Source organism: Carassius auratus, chromosome 46 (genome assembly GCF_003368295.1).
Source record: "Carassius auratus strain Wakin chromosome 46, ASM336829v1, whole genome shotgun sequence".
NCBI classification, from domain to species: domain Eukaryota; kingdom Metazoa; phylum Chordata; class Actinopteri; order Cypriniformes; family Cyprinidae; genus Carassius; species Carassius auratus.
This window is the reverse complement of record NC_039288.1, coordinates 18,667,416-18,691,841: the sequence shown is the minus strand read 5'-3', so window position 1 is coordinate 18,691,841 and position 24,426 is coordinate 18,667,416. Positions and strand designations below refer to the sequence as shown.

Genomic DNA, 24,426 nt, shown 5'->3' with positions numbered 1-24,426 from the left:
AGTTCGCGAGTTCGTAGCGGGATCGCGAATCATTTGAGTTAGTTCGCGAGTTCGTAGCGGGATCGCAAATAATTTGAGTCAGTTCGGGAGTTCAAAGCGGTTTCGCGAATCATTTGAGTCAGTTCGCGAGTTCGTAGCGGGATCGCGAATCATTTGAGTCACTTTGGGGTTCGCGAATCATAGCTGTATATGGATAGGCATTTTTAACTAATTTAGTAGCTAGTTCTAATTACGTTTTCCAAGCGTGTTTAGGTGTGATATGTGAACTCGTATTTTTTGTTTTAATGATGTGCCTTTTAACAGTATCAAGTATATTCAAAAATGAAACAAATCGTGCCTAAAAAGTGTACGCATCTAGGCTAATGTAAAGTTACATGATGAAGTCATGTAAGAAGTCAGAGTCTAAAATGAAGTTGGTATTGCAGGTACTGTTGTAGATTCTATACGCTCCTACTATTTGCAATAAAGCCAATGGAAAATTCATAATGTTTTTGCAAAGTGTTAGTGAACCAGTTAGTACATTTTAATATATGATTTGGGAGCCTGTGATTAATTATGATGCCTGACTAACATGAACAAAAAATTATGAAAGGGGTTTGTTTGCACATGGCGTTATATATATATATATATATATATATATATATATATATATATATATATATATATATATATATTCATTTGTGAAAGTCCATATTTTGAGGAGATAAATAACATCTGGTGCATCTAACAACTTTTTGCACCATCTTTTCATTGTTAATCGAAAACCTTAAAAATTCATTGACATTTTCTAGTTTTTGTCAACTTTTTATGTTTTAAGAATCAAGCTTTATTATTGTTTAGATGCAGTTTGTCAGTTTATTTTTTTTATATTTTAGCTCTTGTCTTTTATTATTGGTTATTTTACAGCTCTTCTAATGTTTCAGATCTGCTGAAGGGTTGTGACCTGAATGTTTTTCATCACTCATCATTCACACTATTTATACAAATATATTTCACAGCTTTCGACTGAGTACATTACACCTGTGTGGAGGCGCCATCGTGTGGTGAACATGAAAAATACATATGGATAAACAAGAATGAACAATGAATGTTTAATTATACATAAGACATGTACCAATCAATTTTTTTTATAAATATATAATGTAATTTTAATTGACATAAAACATGTCCCGTGAGTCCTGTTTAAAGAGGATCGGGTTTTTTATCTGATGTAGATTCCTCTTTTAACCACGAGAGGGCGGCAGCTGATTATATTTCTCAGTTTAGAATAAATAAGCGTTACGTCATTGGCCAAGGAATGTTCTTTGCATTGTTTTTTTTTTTTTTTTTTGGGATCTATGCAATTTTTTTAAACAATTTGGACAACTTAATATAGTACAAAATGATACAAATATCAAATTATTTAATGACAAAATAACATGAAAACAAGATAAGAAATATAATAATAAATACAATATTATAAATATAAGTAAATTTAATAAAAATAAAGAATGACAAAAAATATCTTAAATAACTTCAGATATTTCTAAATGGTGCTTGTTTAAAAAGCTCACCTATTGCATTCCTTAAAGGGATAGTTCACTTTCATTTGATGGTCCCCATTAACATCCATGGGAAAAGAAGAAAAAAAAGAACACTATGCAAGTCAATGGGTACCAGCAACTTTAAGTCTAGCTCTAAGGAAGTTGGTCATCATGTAATCTGCCAAATAAGAAGAAGAAGAGGAAGAAAAAGCGTGCCTCATGCAAAATTAATTCATTATGATGATGTATTTACATGGTGCAGAAAGTGTTTAAATTAGTCCAACATGGCATGTTGATGTTAATTTTATTTTATTCTAACATTATTATCAGTTCGATGATCGATCATTACCAAAATTATGTAACTGACAGAAATTATTTTTCTCAATATATGGGTGTAGGAGCGCACGATGGTCACTTCCGACCAAAAAAATGCCTATGCCTATGTTTAAGTGAAATTTAATTTAAAATGCAATATTCAAAATAGCAATGTATTTCTGTATTTAAATGTAAATTTTCCAATACTCATACCTGCAAATTTTGGTGCAAAAGGAAAATGAAATTTCCAGCTGTAGTCGTAATATGTAAATTGCATGCAAATTTGAACGCTTTATAAGTTGCAAAATGAAAATGAATAACACAAAGTGATTTGATATGTGTAACATGGCCAAGCAGAAATGCAAAAAAAATATCATTTTAATTCTGTGTGACCCTGCGGCAAAAAAAAGTCTCTGGGGTATGTTTGTAGCAAAATACATTGCATGGGTCAAAATTATTCATTTGTGTGTGTGCATTACATTTTTCTTTTATGCCAAAAGTCATTAGGATATTAAATAAAAATTATGTTCCATTAAGATATTTTGTACATTTTCTACTGTAAACATATTAAAACTTATTTAATATGAACTATTTTTGATTACTAATATGCATTATCAAAAACTTAATTTGTACAACTCTAAAAGCGATATTTTTTAAAGCAGTATTTTTATTTTTATTTTGCCTCAGATTCCAGATTTTCAAACATTGTCCTCCTAACAAACCAGACATCAATGGATAGCTTATTACTTCAGTTTTTAAATACATCTCAATTTAAAAACATGGACTGGTTTTGTGCTCCATTTAGGACAAATAGAATTAAAATGATCATTTTGATACCATTTCTGCATGCTACATGCTACACATATCAGATCAGTTTGTGTAACATATTTTTTTATTTAACAACTTATAAAGCGTTAAAATGTGTATGCAATTTACATATTAAGACTACAGTTCAAAACGGCAAATGTAAATAAGAAATTTTCATTTTACTAAACTTTGCATGTATGTATGGGTTTTGTCAAATGAACATTTAAATACAGAAATACAATGCCATTTTGAATATTGCATTTTAAATTTAATTTCGAAACCAGAACGAAAAAGTACACGGACCTAAATTGCATTGTTTATTTAACAAAATATAAAGAAAGTAAAATAATATCATAGAATGTATGTTATGTGTGACAGCAAAATAATGCTAATTCAAAAATATACTTGCATCTGATGAGATAATGCATCCCACAAGCTGCATGGGTGATATATATATATATATAGGGCCGATATACAACAACAACAACAACATGCATTTAGTGGACTTTTGATCATTTAGCATGTCATCCTTTTCCTCTTTGCTGCACTTGAGTCGACATGCAAACAAAACTTTGCACTTTGGGACCCACAATAACGGAACGGAACAAGGAAACTGAATAGAACTTTAGAACCCTGAATAGAAATACATAACAATAAATAGAATGTTTCCCAAAATACATTTGCAAACGGTCTCAAAGGTCACCAGGAAGTATTAAAGGCAAACAGGAGGGAGACACAAATAAATGTAACCAGGAAGAAGTCTGCAGCGCTGTTATGTAAAATTGTATAAAAGATCTTCTGTTTGCATACAGCTTCCTTGTTCCTTGTTTAGTAATCCAGCAGTTCTTCAGCAGCTGTTTTATTCTCAAGGTCATATTTGACTCTAGTTATGTAAGAAGGGTTTGACATTCTTCTCATAAACAGGACATTAATCTCCATCATAAAGACAATGTGATTCTTTTAGAGAAAGTTAGCTCTGCTGGGAAACGTTTACTTTCATTACCAAAGTATGACTAGACAGCTGTGTGTTTGTATGCATCCCCTATTATGTGTGTGTGTGTGTGTGCATGTGTATATTGGCTCACTTCCCACAACTGAAACTATATCCAAAGAGGAAAGATCAGATATTATTTTTCAATCCAAGAAGTGGCTCAAGAACAAGTCCTTCAGGTTCATGTTTTGGCCTTAGATTTAACCCCTTTCTGGTCTCAAGTTAAACACATTGAAGCTGTGTGAAGCCATCAGTATAGACACTGTCCATGAAGCATGACAAAAGGGCAATGGCTTCTCTTACACGGACAAAAACCAAGCAGAGTTATGTCAAAAAGCCTGTTTTTAGCGAGTGACCTTGTAAATAGTCTTAAATGCACTTAAAGCGTCACAGCTCTGCTCACTCATTAACTTTTGTTCCTTGAATAAAGATGAATTCATATATTTTTATTAGTGCATATACAATTCTAAGTTTATGTTCACTTAAAAGTTATATTTTCCTAACGTTAAATGTTGAATGGTTATAATCAGTGGCTATGGGGAAATGTATTTAACAGCAGCATTGGTTTTAATGATACTGGCCTTCATTAAAAAGATGCTGTTAAACACTAATGACTTAACATATATCATCTTTATGTTGTTTCTGGATTTATTTGAAGAAATTATGACAACATGAATATATTATGTAGAAAATAGTTTAGTGTAGAAATATTGCTAAAATGTAATTTCCTCCACCTGATAATGGATGAAAATGTGTCCGAAAAGTGCAAAAATATTTTTTTATGTGATGCATGTCTGTCCACTGTTGGTGAGTTGACTAATTTAACCAATGCAAACTAGGGAAAAGTGTTTTAAACTTTTATTTCTAAAAGCCTAAAAGTGGCTATATATTGGAAGAAACAATTATAAATGTGTGTTTTTATTCCTCTGCTAAAAGTGTCTGTGTTTCCTGATGTCCAGAGGTTAAGAGAGGTTAGATATGAGTCGGCTGGAAAGCACCGATGAGTCCCGTCTGACCGTAAACACGCTTGAGGTTACATGTGTTGTCCACTATACACTTTTTAACATGCAAACCTGGACATTAATCAACACAATCAGCTGGTAATCTGATGCATTGTTTCAAATGGGGAACTCAGTGGCATTCATGGACAACACTGCATTACAAAATAACTGATATACTGTGTCTAAAACAGTGCAGTGACACATTGGTGGTAAAAACCATGTCTAAATTAAAGCGTACTGTAGCTGTGAAGAGACAAGAAAGGTGGGAATATAGCACATTGTTATCTGCAAATAAATCAACAACAATTAATTATACTAAGTAACATCGAATATGAAAGTGAAAGCTTATCTATTAAAGAAATGTGAAAATAAAATTTGTTGAACATGTCCTCACCCTCTGGCTATCCAAGATGTGGATTAGTTTGCTTCTTCATCAGGTTTGGAGAATTAGCATTGCATCACTTGCTCATCAATAGATCCTCTGTAGTGAATGGGTGCCGTCAGAGTCCAAACATCTGATAAAAACATCACAATAATCCACAGCACTCCAGTCCATCAGTTAATGTCTCGTGAAGCCAAACTACAAGTCCTCTCTCCAAAATATAGATTTTAAGTCATCTCATCTGAATCAGGAGAAACATCTGCACAGATCAAGCTCTGTTTACAAGGCAAAAGAGATCTTAAAAAAGATGTGGGTGGATTTTGAGGTGAGAGACAACAGGAGATTGACTTTTTCACTGGAGGAAGCGATATTAAGGACTCGTATTTTGGCAGGAAGAAATGGTTTGAAGTTAAAGCGTCTTAATTCTGGATTTGTTTCTTGTAAACCGTAGCTTGTAGCTGGACTGGAGTGGTGTGGATTACTTGTGATGTTTTTATAGCTGTTTAGACTCTCATTCTGACGGCACCCATTGACTGCAGAGCAAGTGATGCAATGCAACATTTCCCCAAATCGGACAAACCCTTCCACACCTTGGATGGCCTGAGGGTGATTATTTCATAAAACTGACGGTTGCATTTAGACAATTAACAGCGGAAAATTTGATTTAGTTTACCAAATAATCCCGGGAGTGTGGGGGTTTTATCCCTCCTAAACCTCTCCAGCATTTATGTGTTTTTAATGCCATAGTTTAAATCAGAAAGCACAACAAAAGCTCAATTTGTTCCTTTTTTTTTTTAAAGTCTTGTTGAAGTAGGAATTAGGAATTATCAGCGGTTCGAGACTCGGGGAATCCCTCCATGCCAACACACTTCTGTCCTGCTAAACCAAATCTGCTTGCATCGCGGTTCGTTGTTTGTTGACTAACCTCAAATGGTGTAACACTGGGTTGCACACACACCAAAAACTCATTTTTAAGATTCAGATTAGGCAAGAATTACACTTTAACCCTCTGATGCTGGTGTTGTCTATGGTGAACGCACTTAAAAACATATATTTTACTTATTGTGGATGTGATGTAACATGCAAAACATCACGGGCAATTTTTTTTTTAACCCAATTATTAAGCTTTGTGTTTTTTATTTATTATCTGCTATTTCAGTGGATAGAGATGAACTCATAATTTAGTAAAAAAAAGGAATAGATTCATGCAAAACTAAAAAGAAATCTTCTTACTTTGCTATTTAACATCACATGCATCAAAGTGGAGGGATGCACCGGGATCAGGATCCTGACGCAAATCTCATGGAAATAAAAAAAGAGGAGAGTAAGGAGAGATGACGGACAGGAAGCTGGAGGATTTAGTGCTCAACGGATCCTGAGCTCATTGATTAATATCTGAACCTGTAAGATATCTGCAGTCTAGTGCTCTAGATCAAAGGGTTAAAGCCTAATGTTTAATTATAGGTAACGTCATTTCCCCTCAGTGATGCTTTAAACCTTGCAACCTTTTCATCTGTATGATCTCCAGCATTCGTTTCTTTTTTTAATGCTTTCATAAATTTTTTTTCACAAGTGCAACCGCTCACTACATGTGTCCAGATAACACTCAGGCATTTTTAATTTTTTTGTGGCTTCCCTTTGCGGGAAACCTTGACTTCCTTTTTTTGTCTCACTGCCAGTTAAAGCAGCGTGTGTTTTCTCAGAAATGGAAGTTAATCTTGTTGAGAGTCAAAGCAAAATGAAAGTGAAACAAACGTCTCTTTACACTTGTGCAACGCTCGTGCATCCATCAAACATGTCAAACTGAAGCTGGAGCCGAACGCTTCTGAAACAGTCTACAATGACCAAACTAAACCTTTTCACTTTCATTGGTTTTTTTATGAAAATAAATCACATTTGACATGAATAAACAAAACGAAAGTACGTCGTTGTTACAGAAAGTTTGAAGTAAATCTAAAAGAGAAGTTGCTTTTGGCACGATTAGTCTCTGAGTTAATGATCTGTCGGATATTACAGTAGTTATAGTTAGTTTGGTACTATGTTTTGCAGAAAACATGCACATCTGGAACAGTTAAACACATATGCATTGAACAATAAGAAGTGCAGATGATTCTGTAAATAAAACGTTTTACAAGAAAAGTCACAATCAAGTCAATGTGTTGCTAGCAGTTTCTCTGTAACATTTACTACTGATTTCTGAGTGCAACACTTTTTTCTTCAGCTTTCGCAGAAATAAGGTTTAAGAGCTGTGATCTCATTTCTCTTTTCCTGTACTTGGTCTTTGAAGAAAAAAACTGAATTCAAGTATTGTGAAACGGTTTGGTCTCCTGCCAGATGTGTCCGGTTTTACCAAAAGTCAGAACTTAAAAATTCCCAAGAAGCACAAGGCAGATCCATCATCTAAACCCGCTGAATTTGCACATTGCTGCAACATGAGATTGCAAAAGCGTAGTCCGTGCAAATATGAAATGTGTCCGATCTCACGATGCAGGTTTCTGAATTAGGCGGAGTACTGTCCCGGTGTTGTTCTCCAAGGCAGGACAATTTCCTGGAAGTGATGTCACTAACACCCTGCACGTCTGCCGCATTTTTAGAAACCATTCGAGTGTTTCATCCAGGTCCTTGTTTGGCTCTTGATATCCATCCAGGATGAGCAAACAGTCCGTCGGGCCCAGAAGCATCTCTCTGAGCTCAGACACATCTACTGGTTTCTCATGATAAATGCTGGACTTTACCAGCTGGAAAAAGTCTCCTTTCGCTCGGCTACAGTCCACGTGGAAAACCAGATGGAGCCGGCGGATGTTGAAGGGGTCTGTCGTGGTGCTTCCAGCCCAGCAGGACGACAGGATTTGGGCCACGCTGGTTTTCCCGCTGCCTGGATCTCCAAGCAGAAGGATGGTTTCTTTCTTATCAGGCAGGACTGAGCTGATGTTTAGAGATTGTCCTTCTCTGGAATCAGGAGGGAAAGAGGACACGGTTAAACATGGAAATCAATGAGGAATGTGTGTTTATTGTGGTTTGATAACCTCGCAATTAGCCAGAGCTGTGTTTATCAGCAGTTCACTGGAAACAGTTTGACCTTACCCACTTTCATACATACATATATATATACATATATTTAGCACATGAAAAAATAATTAAATTTAAAGAGTAAATTAAATTTGAATACATGTAAAAGAAAAAACAAACAAATAAATAAATGCACAATTTAAATATATTTACAACTGAAATAATTATTTTTAAAAATATTTAAATATAAACAAAACAAAATTAATAAAATAAAAAATAACAAATGTATTTTAAAAAAATATATATATTTATATATATTTTACATTTATAAAATAAAAATTGGTAATAACAAAAACAAATAATAAAATACATAAATATTTAAATAATACAAAATTGTTGAATACTTATAAAATAATACAAATAATTATGTAAAGCAATAAAGAAAGATAAAATGTATGACATGCATTTAAAAGCTCAGAATTATTTAGATTTAGAATTATGACTTTTCTTAATGGACATCTCAGAGATGAAACATTAAAGATTTTATTTATTTATATAAAAATATTTTACTTAGCATTTTCTTTAAGATTTCCATAAAAAAATTATGAATTTATAAATAAATAAATATCTTAAATCAATATAAATTTACTTGAGAAAGAAAATGATGCAAATGTTGTCTTCTGAAAAAATTTTTTTTTTTTAAATATATATATATATATATATATATATATATAAGGTGATTATTGCTTTTAAAAAAGTATCTATAATCTTAATCTTGTTTCCCCTTGGAACGTTATTCTTCTTTCCCAACCAATATCTTTCCAAAAACTCACTTAATTTTGATCATTTTCCAAAAAGACTCAATATCTTAAAACTTCAAGTAAATGTGTCTTGATTTAATAATGTTTAGATATTTGTACTGGAAAACAACATCAGGGTGTGTGTAGGTGTAGGTGTGTGTGTGTGTGTGTGTGTAGGTGTAGGTGTGTGTGTTTAGGTGTAGGTGTGTGTGTTTGTGTGTGTGTACACTGTTCTTCCTGACAGTAATTAATCTTTATTTAAGGAAGTTCCCTGTCATGTGCCAGTGTGTGTGTGATTCAACACATGAGTGATTCTTAACATGTTAAAGTGTTTGTGTCACATTCATATCAATCTGTTTCTTACTTGCTGAGAAGTGCATGTGACACAAGTGTGTGTTTCATCTGAGCGTTTGTGTCGAGCGGTGAATACTGTCGTATAAGCACGTTCCTCAGGGATTGAGGTTTTTCTGTAGCTTCTGCACAAATTAAAGACACGCAGGAGTCACAAGAGCAACAATATGCAGAATCATTTGACTAATGCTCACATCAAATAACTTCATGACAGGCTTCAGTGATTCAGGATCACATGAAACCTCCAGGTGCTTCACAGCGTGCTATAGATACCAGACGAAATTACAGTACAGACACGGTCTGGGCCTCAGGGTAATAGTTCTACTGTACTGAACGTCTGCAGGTTAATCTGTAACTTCTCATAATTCATTTTCAGAACGTGCTTTACCTTCTGAGATCACGTCACATATTTGCAGCTTGTTCTCGTTCACGGTCAATAAAGCTGTGGATGAAAGAGAAGTATGATCAATAAAGTGTAAAATATATAGAGTTAATTGTGTTGAAGTCAGGGTAATCATTAACTAAAGCAATTTTTTTTTTACTAATTTAGTTACTTGAAATAAAATAAACATTAACTCAAAAAAAAAAAAAGCAATATATATATACAAAATTTTAAATAATATTTTTCAGGTAGTTGCCAAAGCAATATTTCAATTTTTTTATTTTGTTTTACTTGATGTACTAAAATAACTAAAAGTGAAATAAAAACTAGAGACATATGATTGAATGGATGAATGATTAAAATAAAAACAAAAATAAAAATACTAATTAATTCAAAATATTCATAAAACTGTAATATCTTCTCAGTGATACTAAAATAACACTAGTTGAGGTAAAAATAAAAATAATAAAATAAAAATTAAATAAATAAATGTACTTAATACATGAATGTTAACAGTCTGAATAATATATATATTAATGTATAAATAAATAATAATTAATGTATTAATTATACATGTATTTTTTATTATTTTAAGGCATGTTTTCTATATGCGTTTCAAAATAAAATTACATATTATACACACACACACACTTTTTTAATATATTATATAAAATGCAACTTAATCTCTCATCAGTAGCATGTATTGTATTTTATTGTATTGTATTCCTCTCAACAGGAGACATATTGTTTTTACAGTGCCTTTACAGCCAGTTTATATTGACGTTCATATCATAAAAAAGCATATAATGTTCATGTGCTGGAAATGAGGAGAATGTGTTTGGAAAAAAACTCACAATCAGTGGTGGCAGAGGATGCTTGTGGGAGGAAGAAAGCACAATTAGATGATTCACTCAGTCTGGTTTTATGACCTGGAAACAGATAAAGGTGATAGAGACAGAGGTCAAGCACAAATTTGATCACTTTTCATTGGAATTCACCCATGGCTGCACACAAAAAGAGGATGTGAAACAGCTTTTTTTGCATTGTAATGATTTTATAATCTGATTATCAGCTGTTGACAGACACTAAAAGCCTCTTCTTCTAAGCATTCAGCTCATGTTCAGGCGATGGACTAATGTTTGGTCACTGTCAGGATTGTTTCTGTAACACGTCCAGTCAGGAAAAGGTCAGATCATGTGTAAAGCTTACTGTAGGAACAGCACACGTATGTTTGGTTTTTGACATAAACATCATACTAAAGCCACTCCACACGTGAATAAGAGATGTGGTATTTACCCCATGACAAAACCTGTTTTTTTCCCTGTAGATAGGCTACTGAAGATTAAACTGGGGACTTTTCTTGGTCACGTGCTTCTTCTTTCTAATCAATGGAGGAATTGTATGGAAGCTTATTTGTGACTTTATGACCTGGTTTCAGATTAGGGTTTACACTAAGCCAGGTTTAGTCCGTAGTTATCTTTTATAAACATTTCTTAGAAAAGAAACACATTACTGGTGTGCATCTGGAGAATAAACAATGACGCTGATGTATTTAAAAACAAGTCTCATTCAGTTAAAACAGTTCAGACATGCAGTTTAATCTAGGACTAGATTTATGAGTATGTATCGCACAATTGCAAGTTATAAAGTTATAATAGCAAGTTGTATTGTTTCTCACTATTATGAGACTATATCGCATATTTCATGCATTTTTCTGAAGAAGTACAAGTTTTTCCTCTGGATTGCCTGGTTGTATTTCACAATTCAGACTCACAATTGCAAATTTATATCCTAAAATTTAGGCATTTGCAAAATATGAACTCATTTAGGCCTTTTTTCTGACAATTGCAGCTCTACATCTCCCAGTTGAGACGTTCTATTGTGAGTTTACATCTCATGATTTACATTTTTTCTCAAAATTTCAAGTGTACATCATGCAATTCTTCCATCGTTTTGGGACTGAATACTTCAAAAAGTAGTATGTGAAATAGTACACATGTTTTATTTGATAAACGTTTTAAAATAGTAGTATGCTACATTGTTGTCAAATGAACACTTACCATACAGTTACACACACTGTATAAATAATTATTGATTATTGTATAATAGTGTTGTTGTATAATATTTTGTATATCAAATTTGATCTTAAAAGTTTTATTCAATACGTTTTATTTTTAATGCATAATCATTGCAATACTTTTCTGCATTTGTTCTTATATGCATGTTACTTTTGACTGCTTTCTCTTCTTGTTTTTAATGCATAGTCATTCTGTGTGTGTAAAAGTGTTTTTTAAATGAACAAGATTTGTAGGTTTAATGTACTGTCTTTTAAAACATAAAAAAGCAACCCAGCATGCTAGGTCAAACATATAACCCAACTTGTTGGGTCAAAACAACCCAACGCTGGGTTGTCAAAATAACCCAAACTGGGTTGTTTTTAACCCAGCAGTTAGTAGAGTGCAGTAACCAGGTTAAAGAAGGGTAATTCACTGGGTCATTCCTGTTTCTGCATGTTCTAGTTTCACATTACCACAGAGACAGAAGCTCAAATCTATGCATGTTCAACTTAACTAATAGCTTTTTCTGAATTTTTAAGCTCAAACCTTTTCAAAAGTGCCTAGTCACACATAGCATCCGAATGACTCATGAGGTTTTCACCTGTGTCAGCTGACGAATCCCAGTTTCCATTTCCTGAAGAAACTGGAGATTCCTCTACAAGCGGTTTATCATCGTGATGTTGACTCACAAGACTAATCTTTAAAAGAATCAATCAAATCTCTCAAGCAGATCTAAAACAGGTTCACCGTATCTGATGTAGACGCTTAGTGAACAAACACATGGACTGTAACCAACAGTAAAACGAGTGACCGATGAAATGTAAACAGGTTACGTCATGTTAAATACCAGATGCATGCTACTCCAAGTAATATAACGATCCAAAGCCCACAGTATTACTATGGAGTGTGTCAAAAAAAGTATTTTTTAAATAAAGATAAATAAGTGTGGAATGAAAATGTCAAAATACCGTTTTTTCTCATACGGACAATGATGGAGATGAAGACAATGGCTAAAAGCACGACCAAAACAGCGACAATCCACGCGTATGGAGTAGAACAGTGAGGAGGGATTTCATCTGTAAAAAGAGAAAAATGTGGGCATTAAATATCTGTTGCTTAACATATTCACATAATGTATTTTCCTGCAGGACAGAAGATGGACAAAAAAATAAATAAAAAATAAATAAATAAATAAATAAATAAATAAATAAATAATAAAAAAGTATATATATATATATATATATATATATATATATATATATATATATATATATATATATATATATATATATGTATATATATATATATATATATATATATATATATATATATATGTTGTGATTGTAATTTTACAGTTTTTTTAAATATATTTTTTTAAATATTTTTATAAAGTTTTTTGCTGCCTTTGCAACTTGCTGGAGTTTTTTTATTTTAATCTTATTTTTAAGTAATTCAACATTTTTATTATTATAATCCTGCTTCGAACATGGCTAAACCAATCAGATATTAGAGCTATGAAACAATAATTAAATTAATTGCACTTATACACGCAATAAATGTGTGAAATTCTCTGTTATGTAACAGAAAAAAATGACCTTCTTGCTTTAGGTTGAAACAAACATCATCTGAATAAATCTGCATCAGACATGAGCTAAATGTCTGCTGGAAAAAAATAGTATCAAAGGCACTCCCCCACATTTATCTGAAAGCGATGTGTTTTCCCTTCGTGCATGCCTTTATCTACGCATTTCATATCACACGCCCTCACATCCGGGGAAAACCATCAAGAAAATCTGTCTCACACAAACCATGAGCCATGAAAAACAAATGCAATGATCAAATCTGTAGGCTGATATCAATTCCTACAGAGATGAACTGAAAGATCTTATTTCCCAAAAGTGCTAGAAAAAGCTTTACGCCCATGTTTTACACCAACTGCATATAAAATGTCAATTCATTTGGATCACACAGTTTTTAGTTACATTCCATCACATGTTCACCAATGCTTTGTAGTGAATGGGTGCCGTCGGAATGAGAGTGCATAAAAACATCACAATAATCCACACCACTTCAATCCATCAGTTAACATCTGGAGAAGACAAAAGATTAATGTTTTTAAGAAACAAATCCATCATTAAATGAGCCGGAATAAGTGGTCTGGTCTGAATAAGAAGATAAATCAATGGAGGAAGCATTATTATGGATTATGGACTCATATTTTTGTCGGAAGCAACAGTTAGAAACAGTTTTTCACTTCATAAGACATTAACTGATGGACTGGAGTGCTGTGGATTATTGTGATGTTTCTACAGACTCTCATTCTGACGGCACCCATTCACTGCAAAGCATCCATTGCTGAGACACTGATGCAATGCTACAGTCCTCCAACTATTTAATAAACCTTTCCTACATCAGACTCACCCGGGATGCTGAAGGTGGCCGTCTGCTGGGTGCCACCCTTCACGAGGAACGAGCAGGTGTAGTTGTTCACCAGGTCTCGTCTGACCGTCAGCTTGCTGATGATGTGGACGAGATCTTCATCTGTAGACCGTGTGGTGCTGTTGGACATCTCTGTGAGGTTTGTGTTCTGGCCATCGCTCCAGATGACCTGAGCGGACGGGAATCCCTGAGACTCACAGGAGAGCTCGACCTCGTCCTGACCCGTCTTCACGATGGCCTTCTTAATGACAGTATAAGGAGCTGGAAACCATAAACATAACATATAGCTAAAGTCGTAAGCATGACAATCGGGTTCAAGTTTGGATATAAAAAACTTGTAAAGTTACTGTATACACTGAACTCAAAATCAAAACCCTAACTGGATGATCTACTAGATTTGCCAAAATAAATAAAACAATGCAATACAATGCAATATGCTCAAGAAAATGCACCTCAGAAATTAAAGAATGCAATTCACTGAAATACAGTACAATTAAATACATTTCTTTAAATATATATTAATATATAAGCTGCATCCTTGCAATATAAACAGCAATTCCTACTTACAGGAATGTAAAAATATGCATACAGCAGAAATATTTTTTTATTGATTTATTGCCGTTTTAATGCAATGCAGCTATGCATTATGGGACTCTTTCTCCTGGTTATGTTCAGTATTGAATATTGAGCATTGACTATTTCTCTCCATATATAACCATAACACATTGCAGGAGTTAATTAAGCCATGCAAACCAACTGCAAATCAACTAATATCTTAAAAGTGTTTTGTAAGTCAAACGCACCTGTAACACTGAGCACGAGTTGCTTGTAGTCTCCATCATCTTTATCTTTTACGATACAGCGGTATGTGCCTGAATCTTTTATCTGGAGCTTTTTCAAGTGCAGCACCGCTCGGTTATCCTTCAGCTGTTCGTGGATGAGCTGTGCACGCTTTATGAACATGGCACTGGTGTAATTGTGATTCTCTATTCCGCTCTCCAGCCGATACACATCCACGAACGGCTTCGGCTCGACTCGGCTCCATATGACAGTGAGGTCAGAAGGACTTTGAACTGAGGAGAACAAACACTCTAGATTGACGTCCTCGTGTAGCTTTGCTTCATAGGTGCTCTCCTGTAAACTGACTGTAAACAAGACTGGAGGAAGACAGAGGAAGATCTTCATCATCATTTCAGAGATATACACAGTTCAATGTCAAGAGAATTATGAGAAAGCTTCAGCGTTCTCAATCAAGAACTAAAATCATCTCCTATGAGCATAAGAGCTATCATTGCAACTATTATTTTACCAATAGAAAAATACATTTACAGTAATCTACTATTAAATTTATAGTAAAAATGGCTCCCTACAAAACTGAAAGAAATCTGGTGTAGAATTAACTTTTTTTTAAATATTTTTTTTTTACAATTAATAGTAATTTTCACAAATAATTACAAATAATAAAGTAATGAATTAAAAGTAAAAACTGGAAGTAGAATGACTAAAATAGCATTAAAAATAATATATATATATATATATATATATATATATATATATATATATATATATATATATATATATATATATATATATAAAATGTATTATTATTTAATAATTATTATTATCTAATTTATTTATTATTTATTTATTTAATTATTATTTATTTATATATTATGGACAATATAAATGTACATACACTGTAAATGTTATTTTTAAATATGCGAGAATATTTATTGAAAATACATTTATATAAAATATTACTGAATATTGTTATATTATACTTTACAAATATCTTTTACAGTGTATTTTGGGCTTAAAATGTATTTATCATAAAATATTAATATAAGAGTCACTTTATGAATTACTTATTCAAAACTGGAAGTGAAATGGAATTTTTTTTTTTATCACTCAAATGTTGCTCTTTCATAGCGGATGAGATTTAAGGAGTTCTCAGTAATGTTTTAAGTATCAAACTAGTCTCAAATGAGTAACAGGTCTTCATCCAGTAAGAGTCTAAAGCTGTTAAGAGAGTGATTCAGATCATTTGATGAGAAATGTGATGAGTTCATACTGAGATCTCCGGCAAACATGAGCACAGTATGAGACAACACTGAGATCTAAACTCAAACTCTTAAGCATTGTTTGCTTCATTGAATCCAAATAAAGAGTGGGATGAACCACTGATTAATGTTTTATCATCTGAAACAGAGAACAGACAGATAAATGTAATGGATATCAGTCATACCTGATGCTGAGACAGGCCACAGCAGAGCCTGAAATATGACGACCAGCGTCCCCCTCATGACCCCTACACATAAACACAAAACATCAGTCTGATCTCAAGCCTGTTTGCATGCATTTCAGCTAATGTCACTGATGTCATGAACCACAATGAATCAGCAGTGCAGTACTTCTTAAATTAACAAATGCCACCAGACCAACAAAGTCTACCTTAATAACAGTTACAAAGCAGATTTATTTTAACATCAGGCATGTAGATGATTCATGAACTGATTCGGACGCGGGACAAAACCTAAAGAGCCCCAGGTAGAAAATCTCACAAAGGCAGAGAAATAAAGGAACTGTGCTTCTTCAGGAAGGTCCACCTGTTTCTAAATGAAGCTCATCCTTTTACTCTAACAAATATTTCCCAACCAACAGCAATTTCCATAACTGTGAAGCTCTGATGTATATGTTAAGCACGAGAAATGTTCATTAAAGTAATGTGTATCATAATGATACCTGTGTGTTCATGTTTAGTCAAAAGTTTGGACCTCTAACAATTTATTTGTTTCTTGGTTCCTAGCAACCTTAATTTTTGAGTTGAGTCACTTCATTTTTGTGCAGTATGCAAAAGCATAAATAGACATTTATCTGAGACTGAGAGGGATGATATTATCAGAAGCACTTTACTTGACTTTTAACACTGTAGGAAACTAGTGGCTTTTTTTTACAGTTGCTTTTCCTGTGTTACCACAGTTTATGTCACAGGAAAAAAAGAGAGAGAGAGAGAAAAAAAAACATTTTCTAATTTTTCATTTCAGAAAATTGGCGTGCAGTGACTAACCCTTGGGCAACCCGGGGTTAAGTGGTTGGCAAGCTAACCTTTCAGTTTTTAGGTTTCAACCAACAACCTTTGTGATATCAGCCCTAATCTACCAATAATGTGTTACATCCAGTTCAGAACACGCAGATGGGTTTTCTAAAGATCATCCACTGTAGCCTAAATGAGGAAATTCACACTTAAACACTTTCAGAAACAAGCTACAATGTTGCCACTGGGGCATTACCAGGACATAAGGTAAAAGATAGATTTATGCTACTTATCACCCTTTAAAATAGTACATTAAAGGTACACAGTATTTAAAAGTAAAAGTAAAAGGTAAAGGAAAAAAAAGGTAAAAATGTTACCTTTTTAAATGTCTTTTTTTTTTTCCCTGAGAGTGTAGATCTTAACTAGAAGTATAAACCAGCTAACTAATACTGTGTAGGTTACTGTACGCCTGTATATCTGAACGGCATTATATTTAAAGTAACTGAAGATTTACATAGTGAAATTTGAATAGAATGTCACTGTCCATTGAAAAAAAAAAAAAAAAAAAAAGAAAAAATTTAAACAAATTAAAACACCTTGTGGTATGCATAGAAACAACAGAAAACATAAATAAATTAATTAATAAATAAAGGATTAAATTAACAAAATTTGAATTACTAAATGATTGTAAAATGCTTTATCGACAATAAACAATAAAAAGGGCTATATAAATGCATCATTCATTAATTTATTCTTTCAAATAAATGTGAATTTCAGCTTTCTGAGCCTGCAGATACAGCATAACACACACACACACACACAAAAATTTAAATAAAAATTTTACAAAAATTATATTCACCAAAGATATTACCATTAACATCTATAGCAAGACTAACATTTCAGGCACAAAAACTGCCTCTTTTTAAGGTGCACCAATGTTGCAAAAATACATCAAAAGACGCAGTAAACACAGGATGTTAAACCTGTGTGTTATCACTGTTTTTATACAGTCTATGGTTATCACACACTCACTGTCAACAGCACTGCAGGCTGAAAATGAACATGGTAAAACTATAAAATGACAAAACAAACACAACATTCAAACTCTATTTCTCAAATCATGACTTTTGATTTGCTATGTAACTACTGGTAAAGTTCAGATTGTGTATGAAATGTTGACTTACTTAATGAAGACTGTCGCACATGAGAAGTGCCTGTGAGCTGCTGATCTTTGTTTTGATTCTGCGGAGAGCAGCAGATGGAAACGCTTTTCAAGCGCGTGCGCTCGCTGCTCATTGGCCGCTCGCAGCTGATCGGTGACGCGTCAGAGAAGCTCGTGGGCTTTTGACAAGAAAAGCGAGTCTCGCGGGAGAAAATCCTGATTTGAGCTTCCTTTCATCTACGGATAACGGGAACTTAATGACAGCACCGTTAAATCATCGCACTATCCGGTAAACCATCACTGGAAGGAACATGTCAGCTGACATCATTAAGTCTCGATTCCAGTCTGAATCAAATCAAAAAACAAAACAAAAAAACAAACGGAATTCAATAATAAATCAGCGAGTGTATCTATAAACGCTGAACCGAGGAGAGAAACAAGCGCTTTTAGTGATGCAACAGGATAGATCTTACAAAAAATACATTACAGACAGAGAGATAGAGAGATAGAGATAAGGCTTTCTTCCCATTTTTTTTTTCCTTTGTGTGTTTCACAAGACGTTCAAGTTTTATTTTGACAAGCAGAGACATGAGAGTAATTTTGAGGAATTCAGTTTCATTTCCCAGCATCTCCTCAGATAAAACATCTGAAAACACTTCACAACATCTTGCTCCTGGATAGAAATGAAAAACCTGTCATCGTTGACTCACATACGTCCAGTATGAATATGTGTTCTTCCTTCCCTTTCATGTAAATGACCAAATAATCTCTATAAAACATCATAAGAGTCAATAAGGCTCATAAAGAACAGACTGAGAGTTGAATAACTTTCACTTGATCTGTGGATTATGCATTAATGTAATGCTACGTGTTTTTGACTTGGATGAAGCATATTGTTACAGGAAATAATATCAGGGGATTTGTTTACAAGGCTCGAGGTGAAAAATAACAAATCATGTAATTTCAATAGCACTGAAAGGCGCTCATGTAACTGCACTTAAAGGGTTAATCCTCTTTCTGCTGGTGTCAGAGAAACTGACTGCCATCAACACAGTATGAACCAGATATTCTGGGTTCCCCATTTAGATCAGATTTACAGATATGATGGGGTGCCAAACTCTGATTTCAAGGATGTGATTTTTAATATTTTTTATTGTGATTTCCTTGTCCTTCCTGGAAACACACATAATATGGTGAAGATCCCCATGTCTAGCAGGGTTTTTTTTTAGGCTAGACTCGTTTGGTGGGATCATGTTACTACCTGTAGATTACAGAGTGACACGGGAAAAAACTCAGGGATTTGACAGACACACACACACACACATTGGTTACATAATGATATTTTAAAATTAAAAACAAAAAGAAAACAGGAATGCCCTGAATAGCATCATGGTAAAACAGTGAAGAAGAGCTGAGCAAGTCATGCACAAGTATTTCTTAGTCTGAGAGTGACTTCCTGCTTAAACAGGAAGTAATGGATTCCAAAAAAAAAAGGTGGAAATGCATGTATGTGAAAGGAGAATGTAAGTGTGTGACAGGTATGTGTGTGAAATCCCTCTGTGCTTTTCATGGCATGAAGTAATTTCCAAATCTAACATATGTTGCAATCATCGGTTTCATCATCCAGGGAAGAAAACCGCTTTGAGAATCTAAGCGAGAGGTTTTTGGTGACTGATTCTCAGAGATGCGATGAAAAAAAATAATAAAAAAAGGAAGCTCTATATATCACACTAATGTGATGACTAAGATTTACTGTTAAGAAAGTAGAGTAACCCCCTCTTAAAAAAAGTCAGAATGACAAACGCTGTATCTATAAACTGAACGACTGCTGCTTGTGTGATTGTAGTCAAGGTGAAGATGTTTGGTTTGAGCTTTGTTTGACTCGGTCATTTGATCCTGTTTTGATGAAGCGGTTTACTTTTCCTGGTAACTGATCATCATTTGACCTGTTTCCTGTCAACTCAGTGTTTATTTAACTCATTCTTTCATCCGTTTCTTGAGAGCGGTTTCACACAATGTTGACCACTAGATGAGGTGCTTTAATGAAAATGAGCTTTCATTGCAGATGAGGAACAGACAAACCATTGGATAAATACACTTTAAGAGACAACAAAACATACAGATTGTGGAGACTCAAAAATAAGAACATGAGATTTGACATTCATTTGTTTACCAGACTAACCAGTCTTGGAAATGAAGAAAAACAGAAGTAATTTATCCTAATGGAGCCAACAATATTAAGTGGCATAAAACATTCGAAGAACAAGCCAGAATATTGCACAACTAGAGAAGCGAAACTGCAGAACAGAAGAGGAAAATAAGAAAGTGTCGTTTTTTTAATGCATGTCGTTATTTTGTAATAAAAGTACCTTTATTTAAAAAAAAAAAAAGTTTTTGTTAAAGGGGTAGTTCACTCAAAAATGAAACTTCTATGTCATTAACTTCACCCTCATGCCATGAAGTGAAACAAAATAAAGAACATTGAAGCCAAAAAAAAATATTTCCAAAAATGAATTTCTTTTTGTTTGTTCTTTAGTGGAAAAGAAACTCAGGTTTGTAACATGAAGGTGAGTAAATGATGACATAACTTTCATTTTTTGGTGAACTATCCCTTTAAATATGCAGAGTGTAATACTACTCGTTTTCACTAGATGGTGCTATTACACCATTAGACTTAATACAGCATATTTTCCAGCAGGTGGCGACATTGCATTACATAGTTTTTCACCTTCCAGGACCAGCATTCATGGGAGTATTGAATTAAATACTTATTCTTTATTATGCAGTATTTTTAGATTGTCTTGCCAGCAATTAAACAAAACTATATATTTACATATTATATCAGAATCTAGGCCTACCTGTCATTTCAATGATTTTAGTAGCACTTGTACAACATAAAGGCTAAACATAAGCATTGATATTTTTGGATATAATTGCTGTAAAAAGACAGCATTTAAAAAATCAATGCAGTTGGGAATCATGTTTTTCCCCCATTGTAGTTGCCAACTGCATCAACTACTCTTTTGAGGAAGTCTGTTTAATCATCTGAGGAACACATATTTTCCTCTTACATTTACTCATAAAGCAGATGCATTTATAATACTTATGGAGCTTCTCCTCGACTCTTCAACACATGGAAACATAAATAGCAGATTTAAATATTATTAAATACATATACAACAATGTAAAAAGATGACAAAAAGTTTACAAATGTATATATGCTGTGGAAGATTTAGAGGAGTATCTCAGCATGACATCTTCATCTTTCTCTGAATAAGCATTTTTTCACAGTTGTTGTTTCCTCCAGATTGTGGTCTGTGCATGTATTTTTTATATTTGACCTCTGGCGCATTTTGATCCATCTGTTGAATATTTTTTAAATGAAGTGAGATATCAATGGAAACTGAAAGCTCTTCAGTTGAAGTCTGTTCATTCAGAGTGTGTCTAGAGGTCCATGTTCACTTTCAGTCACTAGGGGGCAAACACAATTTTAAGTACATAAGTTTAAAGCAGTTGTTCTCTATTATTACACAACATGATTCTGATGAACATAGCTACAGTATATCACCTGGATCAGGGAACAGTGCTTTAACGAATTCGTGTAGAATTAGTAATTGTGTATTAACTCTCTTACACACACACACACACACACACACACACACACACACACACACACACACACACACACACACACACACACACACACACACACACACACACACACACACACACGTCAGCTCAGTGCAGTGTAAAAGTGAATTCTACAGTGTATAACCCAGCTAAGTTATAACTACATTTGTAATAAAGTGATTTTAGGTATCTTTATGTTAGAATCTTGTATAATACCATTATGTAGTGTAGTATAAAGTATAACTTCTGCTTTCAAAAATAAAGGTGTTTTTTTGGTTTTGAAAAAAATTGGTTTCCCTTAAAAGAACAATTTCTCTTAGTGTGAAGAACCTTTTTTTCATTATGAATGACCTTTGTACAATGGAAAGATTTCATAGATTCTATAAATAACTTTTATTTGCTTTTCTTGACCCACAACCTGCTAAAAATAAACCACTGAATAAATAGTTTGACATGTCAGTTGAAATTGATAGGAGATTTGTTTTTAATTAGCTATGTATCTGTCCCTGCTTTCAGTTCATTTCAAATAAAGAAGAGTTTTAAACTTAAAGTCAAAAGAGCACTTGAAATATACTAACGTGTGGACCTTTATGATATCTTTAAGACTGAGTGTGCATTTACAGTAACTGCATGGAAAACAGCAACAAATACAGTCTTACATGTTTTGAACATTATGTTAGTAAATGATGATGGAATGTTTATTTTGGGGTAAACTAAACAGTATATACCTTTATCAGTCATTTTCTTCCACACATTAATTATGATCTACAGCTAGCAGAGCTTGCAATGCTTCAGTCTCGTGGGTCAGCTGGTTGCTGTAAGTTTTTTTTAACCTTGAAATATCAGTTTCAAAATCATTTTTATGATATAATGACTTCCAAAAAGGTGAATGGATTCTTGTTTTTCTTTCCAAAAGTCTGTTCTGTGAGTTTGTAAGTTTAGTGTGTATGAAATTCTGCCTAAAGGGTGGATTGCTTTTACAACAGTGAATTCCTCTCACTTAATGGCAAGGATCTTCAAAGTCAGAAAAATACATAAAACGACATGCATTTGCTTTAAAAGCCAAATGCAAACCTTCTTTGTCAAAATATAGATTAACGATAGACTTACTATTAGGTGGTTTGAAAGGGTTACTGTTGCGTCTCACAGGTTTTCCAAACTCAAGTGATTCACTGTCACGTGAATCTTCAGCTTTGTTTAACTCTCCTTCTCCTTCATCTAGAGATCTGTGTTGTTCTTGAGATACTAAGAGTATAGAGGAACAAAGCAATGTTAACAAAAAACTAAGTCTTCGTTTGTTTAAATCTCAATGAAAAATATTCCCAAAACAAAATATGAAATAAGTTCCTTTCAAAACTCTATCAATAGCATTTGTGGAATACAGTCAATTATGTGAGAAGTGAATTATGTGACCCTGGAGCACAAAACCAGTCATTAGGGTCAGTTAATTAGGAGATAATGACTAAATCATCTTTGTTAGGAGGAAAATATTTGGCTGAGATACAACTATTTTAAAAAATCTGGAATCTGACGATGCAAAAAAATCTGAATATTGAGAAAATCATCTTCAAAGTTGTCCAAATGTAGTTCTCAGCAATGGATATTACTAATCAAAAATGAAGTTTTGATATATTTACAGTAGGAAATTTACAAAATCTCTTCATGCAACATGATCTTTAATTAATATCCTAATGACTTTTGGCATAAAAGAAAAAACAATAATTTTGACCCATGCAATGTATTTCTGGTTATTGCTACAAATATACACCAGAGACTTCAGACTGTCTTTGTGCTCCAGGGACATATATGTAAAGATGTACTTTTGTTGTGCAAATACTGAATGTATTTTCATTAAAAGTGCATTATTGTAACTGGGTCATCAAGCTTGTGGTAAACCTACAACATTACGTATAGCAGTACTTACAGCCAGGAGAAGTTAGCTCTACGTTGCGGTGTAGATGATGTTCTTCTCCAGTAGTCTGTATTTCTTGCTCTTTTTTTGTCGTTCCTCTCTCTTTGGACTCCAGTTCCTTCTCTCTTCTCCTCAAATCTGTCTCCAGTCTTAATCTGTCCTCCACTTCCTTGAGTTTTTGTTCCCACTCTCTTTCTTTGAGTTTGTGTTGCTCCAGTTCTCTTTTGAGCTTCTCATTTTCACTCTTCATCTGACTTTCATGATGAATATAATCAGGGCCGTGCACAGACCTTTTGAGGGGCATGTGCTGAAACTGAAAAAGGGCACCCCCCTCCCTTTTTTTATATCAAGATTATTTAGTAAGCCAGCATAACAGGAAGAAATGGTCACATCTTCATGACAAATTCATTAACACCAAATAATAGTTTCAAAAGCTTTAGATTTATTCACGATTAATAACAACCATAATAATAATATTAGATAATTAGATAATATAGATAAACAGGGTTTTAAGGGCTTCTTTAAACCTAATTACAACAGCTCTTGTGTACTCCCTCTTTTTTTAAATTGCATTTATAGCGAAAAAAATTCTTGACTCATACATAAACATGTTAAACAAATAATACAAATT

The 24,426-nt window shown here is 33.6% G+C and overlaps 1 protein-coding gene and 1 long non-coding RNA gene across 2 annotated transcripts; both read right to left on the bottom strand.

Annotated features, from left to right (window-relative positions):
• Positions 1–6,875: 6,875 nt before the first annotated feature.
• On the bottom strand, positions 6,876–18,602 carry LOC113064467 (uncharacterized). The gene is made up of 9 exons (XM_026235342.1): positions 18,276–18,602; positions 16,303–16,365; positions 14,861–15,214; positions 14,040–14,318; positions 12,587–12,694; positions 10,416–10,490; positions 9,568–9,621; positions 9,193–9,304; positions 6,876–7,968 (listed from the first exon to the last, which is right to left on the bottom strand). The coding sequence occupies exons 1-9, from the start codon at positions 18,385–18,387 to the stop codon at positions 7,500–7,502; spliced, it is 1,626 nt and encodes a 541-aa protein (XP_026091127.1). The 5' UTR covers positions 18,388–18,602; the 3' UTR covers positions 6,876–7,499.
• A 1,683-nt stretch (positions 18,603–20,285) lies between these two features.
• LOC113064473 (uncharacterized) lies at positions 20,286–24,063 on the bottom strand. Its single transcript, XR_003278826.1, has 3 exons — positions 23,808–24,063; positions 22,994–23,128; positions 20,286–21,724 (listed from the first exon to the last, which is right to left on the bottom strand). It is a non-coding gene; the product is annotated as an uncharacterized LOC113064473 (long non-coding RNA).
• Positions 24,064–24,426: the final 363 nt, after the last annotated feature.

What these genes read in the sequence shown, in the direction of transcription:
- LOC113064467 (XM_026235342.1), bottom strand. Translation starts at nt 18,387, where the DNA reads ATGAGCAGCGAGCGCACGCGCTTGAAAAGCGTTTCCATCTGCTGCTCT. An exon ending in TGTGCGACAGTCTTCATTAA is followed by an intron (nt 16,366 to 18,275) that starts GTAAGTCAACAT and finishes GTTTATGTGTAG; the next exon opens with GGGTCATGAGGGGGACGCTG. An exon ending in TGTCCGTATGAGAAAAAACG is followed by an intron (nt 10,491 to 12,586) that starts GTATTTTGACAT and finishes ATCTGTTTCCAG; the next exon opens with GTCATAAAACCAGACTGAGT.